The sequence below is a fragment of the Saccopteryx leptura genome, chromosome 1, assembly GCF_036850995.1.
Source record: "Saccopteryx leptura isolate mSacLep1 chromosome 1, mSacLep1_pri_phased_curated, whole genome shotgun sequence".
NCBI lineage: Eukaryota > Metazoa > Chordata > Mammalia > Chiroptera > Emballonuridae > Saccopteryx > Saccopteryx leptura.
The window spans coordinates 305,606,380-305,618,550 of record NC_089503.1 but is presented as its reverse complement, the minus strand read 5'-3'; the positions used below and the strand labels follow the sequence as shown (position 1 = coordinate 305,618,550).

Below are 12,171 nucleotides of genomic sequence, written 5' to 3'. Positions count from 1 at the left end.
GGAGTTGATGCTTCCTGCTCCTCTCCCCTTCTCTCTCTCTCTCCTCTCTTCTCTAAACTGAATAAAAAATAAATAAAAATTAAAAAAAAAAAAAAAAAAGAGAATCAGGGCCTGACCTGTGGTGGCAAAGTGAATAAAGCATCGACCTGGAACGTTCCAAAAAAACTCAAAAAACCCCTATTTTAAGTGTATTATGTATTTTGACAAATATATACAGTTATGTAAACACTTCCACAATCAAGATAATTCCTGTCATCCCTAAATTCCCTCCTGCCCCTTTGCAGGCCATCTCACCCCTTCCAATCATCTCTAATTCCTGAAATCACTTTTCAGCTTTCTATTACTATAATTTTGCCTTTTCTAGAATTTCATATACATGACACACATAATATATAGTCTTTTGTGTGTGGTTTTTTTCATTTAGCTTAATCCTTTTGAGGTTCATCCATGTATCAATAGCTTGTTCCTTTTTATTGCTGAGTAATATTCCAAAATGTATACTCTAATTTGTTTATTCATTCACCAGTTAATGGACATTTGTATTGTTTCTAGTTTGTGGTTACTACAAATAAAACTTTTATGAACATTCGTTTATAAATCTTTGTCTGTACATATATTTTTGTCTTCTCTTGGGTTAATATCTAAGAGGGCAATTACTGAATTGTATGGTATATGAAATTGCTAAGTTATTTTCCTAAAACAACTGTAGCATTTTGTGTTCCTACCAGCAAAATATGAGAGTTCCAATAGCTTCATATGTACACCAACACTTGTTATAGTTGCTCTTTTTAATTTTGGCCATTCTAATAGCTATGTAATGTTACCTCATTGTGTTTTGATTTGCATTTCCTTAATAACTAATGATGTTCCTCATCTTTATGTGTGCTTAATTGCCATCCACATATAGTATTTGGTTAAGTAGCTGTTCAAATATTCTTTCCATTTAAAAAATTGGGCTGTTTGTCTTATTTTTAAAAAATACATTTATTGATTTTTAAGAGAGAGAGGAAGGGAGAAAAAGAGAGAAACATTAATTTGTTGCTCCACTTATTATGCATTCATTAGTTGATTCTTGTATGTGTCCGAACCAGGGATTGAATCCACAACCTTGGTATATCAGGATGATGCTCTAACCAACTGAGCTACTTAGGTTGTTTGCCTTCTTATTTCTGAGTTTAAAGGGTTCTTTATATATTCCAGATAAAAGTCCTTTGTCAGATACTAGTTTTGCAAATATTTTCTCCCTGTCTCTGGCTTGACTTTTTATTTTGTTGACATTGTCTTTTCAGGACCCAAAGTTTTTATTTAAGTGAAATTTAGTTTGTTAATTTCTTTAGTGTTTCTGATTTTTGTGCTCTAACAAGGTTGGAAAAATTTTCTTTTGTTTTTATCTATAAGTATAGTTTTAGCTCTTAGATTTACCTGACCTGATTTTAATATATACCTCTGATATTAATAATACTATTAATATTAATAATAATGTAAATAATTTAATAAAATAAAATAATAAAATATAATGATAAAAGTAATATAATAAAATAATAATAATATACCTCTCTGACTCTTAGCGGTGGATCACTCGGTTCGTGCGTCGATGAAGAACGCAGCTAGCTGTGAGAATTAATGTGAATTGCAGGACACATTGATCATCGACACTTTGAACGCACTTGCAGCCCCGGGTTCCTCCCGGGGCTACGCTGAGCGTCGCTGAGATTACAAAAAAAAAAAAATTTTATATATATATATATATATATATATATAATATATATATCATATTAATAAGATTGTTCAAAAAGAATAGTCATGGGAAACCAGAGTGAAATCATTAGCTTTTTATGAGACAAATCATCATTTCCTTGGCCTTAGGTTTGAAGTGGCATTTTAGGGAATCCTGTCTCTCACTTATTTGTGTTATGGTGGCTTTCTTGATTTAGATTTCTATTTGTTCTCAACAAGAAAGCAAAACCAATGTGACCTGCCAACATTCAGGGATTAGTTCTCTCATTTGGAATGCATTTTCTCTTTGAAGGAAAAGAAATATTACACGAGTTGTCACGACTCCCGGCTCTAGTCCCAAACGTTGTCCTTTTACAAGAGACTGAGTTTTCAAAACTCACCAGTCCCCACTAGACTGCAAGCTGTTGAAAGTCAAGACGTGCATCTTATTTTGCATCCCTGTGTTTGCGATGTAACTCAGTAAATGTTTTCTGAATGAATGGAGGAATCCCTCAGTCACTGCTGTTTTGCTGGTGTATGGAAGCTGCCAGGCAGTGTGGTTTCAGTGTCTAATATGTGGATCATTTTCCTTTAAAGTCATCTCAATAAACCCAGGGCTTAGCACAGTACCTGGCATGCAATAGGGAAACGAAGGACAAAGAGAGAAAGGGAAGGAAATTTGTATAAAATCCCAAAACCACCATTCATGGCTTGGAGCAGGGATATTGGACAAGGGTATCTATCACACGTTGAAAAATATTGGGGATACAATCCCAATTCTTCCTAGGTAACAAATACTACCATCTCTGGGCTAAGTCCCTTATTTCGAATCTTGTGGGCTTGCATGGACACAAGCTTCCCTAGGAGGCAATGCCTTGAAGACTGAAACCCTAAGTCGGGTACTTAGCTCAGTAGAACCTACTCCCTGTGTGCACATCAGCCCTGGTTGCCTAGCAACTGGGTCGAGCGCTCGGCGCTCGACTCGATCCGGCCAGACTGAGACGCGCCCCGCCGCGTTCCGGTCCGGTCCCAGCTGTGCGCACGCGTAGAAGGGGCTCGGCTAGAGAAGAAGGCGAGCCAGAGCGCGGTCGCTGCTTTCGGGCCGCAGCGGGGAGGGGAGCACGCACGATGGGCGGAGCGGCGGGCGCCGAGTGTGGCTGAGGAGCCGGAAACGCGCCTCGGAGGGTGCGGCCCTGGGGAGACTGCGAGCAGGGCCGGGCTGGAAACGTTAGGCGAGCGGCCCCCGGGGCGCGGGGTCGAGCGGGCGGGGAAGGTCCCGAGGCGAGTTCTGCCTGGATGAAGAACAAAGCGGCGGGGCAGGCACGCGTGCCCCCCGGTGCGGCCGGCAGGTGGGCTGCGCGCGGACCCGGCCGGGGCCCGGCGAGGGCGCCTGCGGGCCCCTTGCCCAGCAGGCAGGCGAGTTGGCCGCCCTTGGGAGGCGGTGTCCCCAGGCCTGGGCTCTCGGGCGGCGCGGGGATAGAGCCTGCATTCTCCTCGTGTTTTGGTGATCGCCCTTGTCCTCCTTCCCCCTCAGGTTGGGCAGCTCCCCTCGCGAAGCTTCTGGAGGAAAAGGCCCGGGTAACCCCAGGCATGTCCCATCTCGTGATGGGGTGCGTGGCCGCAGGCCCTCAGGAGAAATCGGGAGGCCCCGGGCGGCCCCGGGGACGAGTGGCCGCGTCTGTGCAGCGGTTGTGAACAAGATGCGTTAGCACGTGACCCTGCGACACCAACCCTGATGCAGGTTCCCGGGCGCCCGTGTGCTCTTTTCTCTGACACTTGACCCCAAGCAGATGCATCACAGGTGAGTCGTGAGCTGGGCTCAGCGCTAGTGACGTCTTTGGAAAACATCTGGCACTTGAGAGTTCCGAGAGCCTTTATTTTGAGTGCCATTGAGATGGTTACAGGTGGCGATTTGCAAAGCAAACAAGAATTCTTGAAACTAGTAATGGGTTGAATATACTGTTAACCTAATTTACTCCACATGTGAATAGTTGTTCCAAAACCTTACATCAATTGTTGGTTCCTTGACACCTTTATCCTATGCCTTTGACTTATTTGAGCGTTTAATAATGTCTTTGGGTTCCACAGGGTGTTTTTAGCTCATCACCATACAGCACCTTGAATTTTGCTGGTTATCGTCTGACTGGGATGGTAATGTGGAGAAATTAAGTTCTTAATTTTAAAAACTTCATGCTAATGTTTACAAGTTAGGTACTTTAGGTACCAGGTCAGTACAGTGCAGAACATTTGGCTGGTCTTTTAGAGCCGTTTTATAGGCCCTGTGTTTAGGATTCAGAAGATAAAACGAACTAATTGAAATTACTGAAACAATACAATAGACTCTATTGTATTTTGCCAAGTGATCTGCATTTCAGTTAGCTGCTTACATGTCATTTTAAGTAAAGTTTCTAAGATCAGCAGTTGGCAAATGGTTCAAACATAGGTCATTAGAAACACATGGCTGTAGAAGGATGAAGGAAATGATTTTACAGAGAATGAGTAAGGAAGAAGAGACTGCTTGGTATCTTGATTCTGGCCATTTTCCCAAGATTGTTTCCTAGAATCCCATCTGAGAAACATAGTGGGAATAGAAGTGCACTTTAGAATGAGGGTCATATTGTAAATTCCCTTCATCTGCTTTTCTCTCTGTTTATGGGTGCTGAGGTCATCACATTTTAGTGCCTCACAATAGCAGAAATCTGCTGAGCCTCTCACGTTAAACTCTGGTTTGAACTGGTTTGAGAAGGCCTAGAAGTCAACCTAGAAACACTGTTTTGATTTTTATCTCAAGATTATTACACAGGTTAGTGTTCAGGAATTTTCAGAATGGGATTTGAAGCTCTAGACTTTTAATTATACGTTACAAAAATCGTAGTAACTAATATGTTGTAGGTCATTGCTGTCATTGCTGCTTTAGCGGCTGGAGCTATAAAAACTTACAGAAGTCCGTTTTAAACTTACCCAAGTCCAGCCTGACTAGGCAGTGGCACAGTGGATAGAGTCAGACTGGGATGTGGAGGACCCAGACCCCGAGGTCACCAGCTTGAGCTTAGGCTCATCTGGCTTGAGCAAGGCTCACCAGCTTGACCCCAAGGTCGCTGGCTCGAGCAAGGAGTCACTTGCTCTGCTGTAGCTTCCCCCCTCCCCCGTCAAGGCACATATGAGAAATCAATCAATGAACAGCTAAGGAACTGCAACAAAGAATTGATGTTTCTTATCTTTCTCCCTTCCTGTCTGTCTGTCCCTATCTATCCCTCTCTCTGACTCTCTCTCTGTCTCTGCCACAAAAATAAATAAATAAATAAACAAATAAATAAATAAAATAAACTAACCCAAGCCCAGAAACTTTCAGAATTAAGGTAGCTACGGTTTCTTTAGTCCACAAGGATTTTGGGGAATGGGCATTTTCTGTAGTGTAATTACTGTTATAAAAGTGCTGTCCTTCATCAGGTAAACCTCAATTTGTCATGTGCTTCTAGTTGTCTTTTTTTTTTTTTTTAACATAGGCAGAGATAGACAGGGACAGACAGACAGGAACGGAGAGAGAGATGAGAAGCATCAATCATTAGTTTTTCGTTGTGCGTTGTGACTTCTTAGTTGTTCATTGATTGCTTTCTCATATGTGCCTTGACCGCGGGCCTTCAGCAGACCGAGTAACCCCTTGCTGGAGCCAGCGACCTTGGGTCCAAGCTGGTGAGCTTTTTGCTCAAGCCAGATGAGCCCGCGCTCAAGCTGGCGACCTCGGGGTCTCGAACCTGGGTTCTTCCGCATCCCAGTCCGATGCTCTATCCACTGCGCCACCGCCTGGTCAGGCTAGTTGTCTTTCTTGTAGAATGAGTTTACACTGCTCCATCCTGTTTCCTTCATTTCAGAGTGCTAGAGCATCGGCCTGGCGTGCGGAAGTCCGGGGTTTGATTCCCGGCCAGGGCACACAGGAGAAGCGCCCATCTGCTTCTCCACCCCTCTCCCTCTCCTTCCTCTCTGTCTCTCTCTTCCCCTCCCGCAGCCAAGGCTCCATTGGAGCAAAGATGGCCCGGGTGCTGGGGATGGCTCCATGGCCTTTGCCTCAGGCGCTAGAATGGCTTTGGTTGCAACAGAGCCACACCCCAGATGGGCAGAGCATCGCCCCCTGGTGGGCGTGCCAGGTGGATCCGGGTCGGGCGCATGCGGGAGTCTGTCTGACTGCCTCCCCGTTTCCAGCTTCAGAAAGATACAAAAAAAATATATATATAATAATAATGGAGGAAAGGCCTCTGCAGGACTTTAAGAATACCCCACTATGTGAACACACAGATCCTAATGTATTGGAACTGTGTAGAAGGCATCATGATTCTTTTATTGTAACTGTCTTTTTAAATTTTAGTTAAGAGGTTGGTTTTATTAGGCAGACCTGGATTTAAATCCCCACTCTGCCACTTGCTATTAATCTTGGGTTAAGTTTCTTAGTGTCTCTGAGTCTGTTTCCTCACTTCTAAAATGGGATTAAGACTAATACCTACCTCACAGAAGTTATAAGGATTAGGAGAGATAATTACCTGTAAATCACTTGGCCCTGCCCCTAACTCATATACAGCGAGAGTAGTGTTAGCTGTTATTATTTTCAGGTTGATCGATAGCTGATATTGCCATTTTTCAGAATTTTTAAAAAATGTAGATTTTCTTTCATGGCTGAGAAATATGTAGACCCATTTGATTTCTCCTCTGTCTTCACCCCTCCCACGTGCAGAGGCACACGCAGAAGAACATGTGTCACTGTGAAACTACTGTGTAAGGCAGGGGTTGGGAACCTTTTTGGCTGAGAGAGCCACATCTTTTAAAATGTAATTCCATGAGAGCCATACAATGAACCATGTACATTAAGCATTATCCAATAAAAATTTGGTGTTGTCCCGGAGGACAGCTGTGATTGGCTCCAGCCACCCTCAACCATGAACATGAGCAGTAGGAAATGAATGGATTGTAATACATGAGAATGTTTTATGCCGGGGTCCAGCCCCGGGGGGAATCCAGGGGTCCCACAGGAAGAGACGACGTAGGCGCGAATCGAGTGAGAGAGCCGAATTCTTTATTCTCTGGTTAGCATTTACTGCCAGGCATCTCTGCCAATGGCTGGTCTAACTTTACTTTTTATGCACACACACTAAGTTACAATCACATGGTATTTTGAATACATCATTGTTTTAGTTTCACTATGGTTACATATTTCTAGATAACAGTTAATTCATATCTATAAGCTACAAGTCAGGTGGTAAGTTATTCAAAGTACAGTTGTACAATAACTTGAATAGTAATAACAATATCGGTACAAACTTCTAAAAGATTAGTACTAATTAATAACTCTATTTTACTGTTGTTGTGAGTCAAGGGCGCAGAAAGAGATAGCAGATGAAATCATCAAGGACTAGCAAAGGACCACCGCTTGCTCAGGCAAATAGCCTTGAGTTCATGTAGTGTCCTAATTCTTTTTTCACAAGACTACAAAAGGCTTGCTATTTAAGAAACTAACATAGCATTAAGAGTAACTTTTACTTAAAGATACATAGAGTGCACCTACAAGATAGCTAGTAGCAACATAATATCAGAAGGCATTAATTGCTATTGCTGCTATGAATCCCACCGCATTCCTCTCCTTATTCGTGGAAAATACAAAAATCTCATGAGAATGTTTTACTGAGAAAAGCTCAGCAACTGCCTTCAGTGACAAAACAAGTCTTTTAACAAAACATTCTTTACTAGCCAGCTGCACTCCTATCCAAGGCCACGCAACAGGCCACTCTACTACACCTTACCTAAGATTCTAATGTCTAGTTAAACTTTATTCATTTACTATATTCATATACTAGCTAAGTTCTAACTTTATTCTTTCTAACATGATTAATAAGAAGAAATTCTCCTACAAACTTGACCCTTTATGAGGGATATCATGGCCAGCCTCTTATGTTTATGAGCCCAGTTCAAGGGGCTTACAGGCTTTTCTGTGGAACTTACACCTTCTGTCTCATTTCCAAAGAAATTACTACGAATCTACAGGGAAAGCACGGTACTATTATCCCTGTGCCATAAATAATAGCACACACCCTGAAAAGGGGGGAATATAAGGCCAGATTAATTCAAAAGATTAAAGGGGGAAGAATCGTTGTGCCTTTCCTTTGCGGTGACTTAGTCAACCCACAGCTGTTGGTCTTCACTGCGGTGACTCTATCAACCAGTAGCCATCGATCTTCTTTTGCTGTGACTTTGTCAACCAGCAGTTGTGGATCTTCTCCTGCTATGACCTAGTTAGCCAGCATTAGTGGATCGGCTCCTGACAGTGTTATATTTTTAACATTAATTTTTTATTAAAGATTTTTCTTTGAGCCAGATGCAGCCATCAAAAGAGCCACATCTGGCTTGTGAGCCATAGATTCCCGACCCCTGGTGTAAGGTTTGGAGGTCATTAGTGAACTTTGTATGGTCTGTTGGCTAGCTTGTTGAAATACAGTCTTTTTAATATGATATAGGAACTTATTGATAACAATTTCCAATAATTAGGATAAATTGTTATTGATGACATTGTTATGATGTTAAGGGCAATACAACATGGATTGCATATAAAACGTGATTGTCAGATTCCTCTGCCTATCAAAAAAGGTCTGCTGATAAAAAGAAGTAAGTGTATTGAAAAAATTTTGGCAGTATTTTGCAGCATAATCCGTGCTCTTCCACTTAATTCCTGTGTGATTTGGGGATTAGGACATGCCTTCTTTGTGACCCAGTTTCTTTATCTACCTTATTTTGAAGAAGTGAGCGATATGAAATAAATGTTTTAAAAGTATGTAGTAAAAGTTACATAACAAAGCTTGACATGTGGAGAATATTAAGATTATTAATTGAAATGTTGATACAGACTTTTAATAAAATGCTGATCCATGAGAATATGTGATGCTTTTTCACATCATTGATAATCTAATTCAGAACTGATGTTACTTTAACTCTTGGTAAAAAGAATCAGCAAATACTTTTTGTGCAGGTTAAAATAAACTGCCTGTGAAAGGCTGGGTTTAAAGCAGTGGTAGTCAACCTGGTCCCTACCGCCCACTAGTGGGTGTTCCAGCTTTCATGGTAGGCAAATAGCGGAGCAACCAAAGTATAAATAAAAAGATAGATTTAACTATAGTAAGTTGTTTTATAAAGACTTATTCTGCCAAACTTAGCGAAAATCCAACATAAAGTACTTGGTAAATAATTATTATTATATGCTTTAACTTGCTATAACTCTGCTTTATAAATTTTATAAAGTAAAGTTACTTCTCTACTTTATAAATCACCATTACTGTGGAACCAGTGGGCGGTTAAAAAATTTTACTACTAACAGAGATACAAAAGTGGGCAGTAGGTATAAAAAGGTTGACTGCCCCTGGTTTAAAGGAACAAGCCTACTGAAGAAAACAAGTCTCGTGAAAGAAAAAGCTAGGGTGATTTCAGAAAAACAAAGCAATCCTCATTGCCAGTGTGCTCTAAAGATTGTAAACTTTGCTTTCCATAGTGTGCATAGTGTTTGGAACAAAGCATGCTTGGTTGAAACAAGACACAATCCTGTTTCTGTTCTATGACATTGACTGAGTTAGTTACCATCTCTGAATCCTAGTTTCCTTATCAATAGAAAGAATTTGACTCTAGCTATATCTCAGAGCTGTGAGCGTAAAAGTGAAATAATAATTGGTCAAGTCCCGTTTCCCCACTCCCATCGTTTCAGGTTCTTTGGTACCTTAAACCAGTGTTTTTCAACCACCACTCCATGAAATAGTGGACCAGCAGCAGTCTGTGGACCTGCAGTTGAAAACCACTGACTTAAACAGTCACTGAGGTAATTGTTTGCATAACTAGTTATGTGTGCTTTTTTTAAGGATGAATGAAATGAACCTGAGCCCAGTGGGGATGGAGCAGCTGACTTCATCCTCTGTGAGCAATGCCTTGCCAGTCTCAGGGAGTCACCTGGGGTTGGCTGCCTCACCCACTCACAATGCCATCCCTGCCCCAGGTGAGTGGTAAAGGACAACAACTGAATTTCAACACGGCATTTTCAGTTTTAAATACCAGATGGGGTCAGAGCCCCTTTGAAGCCAACCAGGTCGGATGGCAGTTCCACATGTGGTTATACAATGGAAGAAAATATTTTTGTTCCAAGAATACTGTATTGGAGCTGTGGTGGATAGGAGTAGCAGTTTTTTCTGATAGTCCTCTTCTTCAGTTGGTGGCCTTCTGTCTAGAGCTGTAATTGATTTGGCATTTTATCTAAGATTACCTGTTTATCTGATTCACACTCTTGGCACTCTGTCCTTGGGTTGATGGGGAAGAATTAGAGTTACTCTAATGAATGTTCTTAGAGAGCATGAGAAGTTGAACTTTATTTTCTGCTACATCTGAAATTGGCAACAGCAAATACACCAGGCCTAGAATTGCAGGAAAAGAGGCACCAGAGATGGAGATCCTACGTGGAACTCCGGGGAGCTCATTTTTCCCTATCACTATACCTTTTAAAAAAAATTTTTTTTAAAGAATTTATTTGAGCCAAACTGATATCAATGTATGTTTAAGGGTATTTAAATCTATACGTTGTTTAAATAGTTCTCTGTAGAGAATTACCTGCTTAATTACTAAAATGCAGTAGTTAAATAAGTTTTATCATAACTAAGGCCTCTTTACGTTCCTTTAAATGTCCATACATTTTTTTTTTTTTTTTTTTTTTTTAGTGAGAGGAGGGGAGGCAGAGAGACAGACTCCCACATGTGCCCCAACTGGGATTCATCCGGCAAACCCACTAGGAGGCGATGCTCTGCCCGTTGGGGCCCTTGCTCCGTTGCAACCAGAGCCATTCTAGCACCTGAGAGGGAGGCCATGGAGCCATCCTCAGTTCCCAGGGCCAGCTCGCTCTAATTGAGCCTTGGCTGCAGAAGGGCTCAATTAGAGAAGAGAAAAGTGAAGAAGAGAAAAGTGAAAGGGAGGGGTGGAGGAGCAGGTGGGTGCTTCTCCTGTGTGCCCTGACTGGGAATCAAACCCGGGACATCCACATACTGGCTGAGGCTCTACCATTGAGCCAACTGGCCAGGGCCTAAGAATCCATAAAATTAAAAAAAAATTTATTAGTTTTTAATTTATTTGATTATCTCTTAGGCATTCCTTTTAGTGCCTTAGGCGACCCTGTGTTTTGGTCGTTCGACCCCCGCCGGAGTCACGACCCACAGGTTGAGAACCGCTGTTTTAGTGGATACTCTTGTTGAGGAGGAAAGGCCTATTAAAAAAATACTGCCACTGGCAAAAATAATGCAGATCTGCACTGCCTGATGGTATTCATTATGATAATTAGGCATCGTGAGAGTCACTCCAACACTTAGCAGATGGGTATAATTCAAGGCAGATGCAATCTGAGGGTTATATTTTTAAAATTATGAAGTACAGCGAATATGCAAAAGACTTTATGAAAGTATATATATATACAGTTTTACATCTAACTCTAAACTAGATTACTTTCAGGTAGAAGCATATATATGAGTTTTTAAAAGTGAAACATTCTTGCTGTGTAAAATGGAAAGTATATATATATATATTTTTTTTTGTATTTTTCTGAAGCTGGAAACGGGGAGAGACAGTCAGACAGACTCCTGCATACGCCCTACCGGGATCCACCCAGCACGCCCACCAGGGGCGATGCTCTGCCCACCAGGGGGCGATGCTCTGCCCCTCCGGGGCATCGCTCTGCCGCGACCAGAGCCACTCTAGCGCCTGGGGCAGAGGCCAAGGAGCCATCCCCAGCGCCCGGGCCATCCTTGCTCCAATGGAGCCCTGGCTGCGGGAGGGGAAGAGAGAGACAGAGAGGAAGGAGAGGGGGAGGGGTGGAGAAGCAAATGGCGCTTCTCCTATGTGCCCTGTCTGGGAATTGAACCCAGGTCCCCTGCACGCCAGGCTGACGCTCTACCACTGAGCCAACCGGCCAGGGCCGGAAAATATAATAAAATTAAAATGTTTTGTTTTGTTTTAAACCTGTAATATCATTCCTCAGAGACCACTTCTGTGAACTCTAGTATATTTCTACCTATTTTTGTATCTCTATGTAATTTGTTTTCCTAAATTGTATTTAAACTAGGTTTTTAGTTGCGATTCAGTGTTTGGTACTTAAGAGCAATACAGACAACTGGAGGATCAATTAGGTATTTTATTAGAACTAACTTTACGACCTGTTTGTGGATGTATCTCTCTGGGATGTAAAAGGCTACTAGGTGAGATTTCTGCCCACGTGCAACTACCTTTGAAAGCGTTTAGCTAGTGATTGTAGAGAGAACTTTTAAGAACTTTTAAATTTTATTATAGTTTTCAATTATAGTTTATATTCCATATTTTGAATTACTTTTAGATGTACAGTATAGTGGTTAGACAAAGTACTTACTTCCTTTTAATTGAGAAAAACATTTTTATTGT

At 41.7% G+C, this 12,171-nt stretch overlaps 1 protein-coding gene and 1 non-coding gene across 5 annotated transcripts in view; both read left to right on the top strand.

The window, feature by feature from the left end:
• The first annotated feature begins 1,559 nt into the window (after positions 1–1,559).
• Positions 1,560–1,707, top strand: LOC136389990 (5.8S ribosomal RNA). Its single transcript, XR_010748522.1, has one exon. It is a non-coding gene; the product is annotated as a 5.8S ribosomal RNA (ribosomal RNA).
• Positions 1,708–2,776: 1,069 nt separating this feature from the next.
• PRDM4 (PR/SET domain 4) overlaps positions 2,777–12,171 on the top strand; it is a 45,790-nt gene continuing 36,395 nt past the window's right edge. For 2 of the 4 annotated variants that reach the window (XM_066358232.1, XM_066358229.1), the window contains exons 1-3: positions 2,910–3,065; positions 3,251–3,517; positions 9,603–9,736. In XM_066358232.1, the coding sequence (XP_066214329.1) occupies positions 3,507–3,517; positions 9,603–9,736 (145 nt within the window). In that variant the 5' untranslated portion in view covers positions 2,910–3,065; positions 3,251–3,506. Of the gene's footprint in view, positions 3,066–3,250; positions 3,518–9,602; positions 9,737–12,171 lie in introns of all 4 variants that reach the window. The other 2 variants (XM_066358231.1, XM_066358230.1) reach the window with 2 other exon arrangements.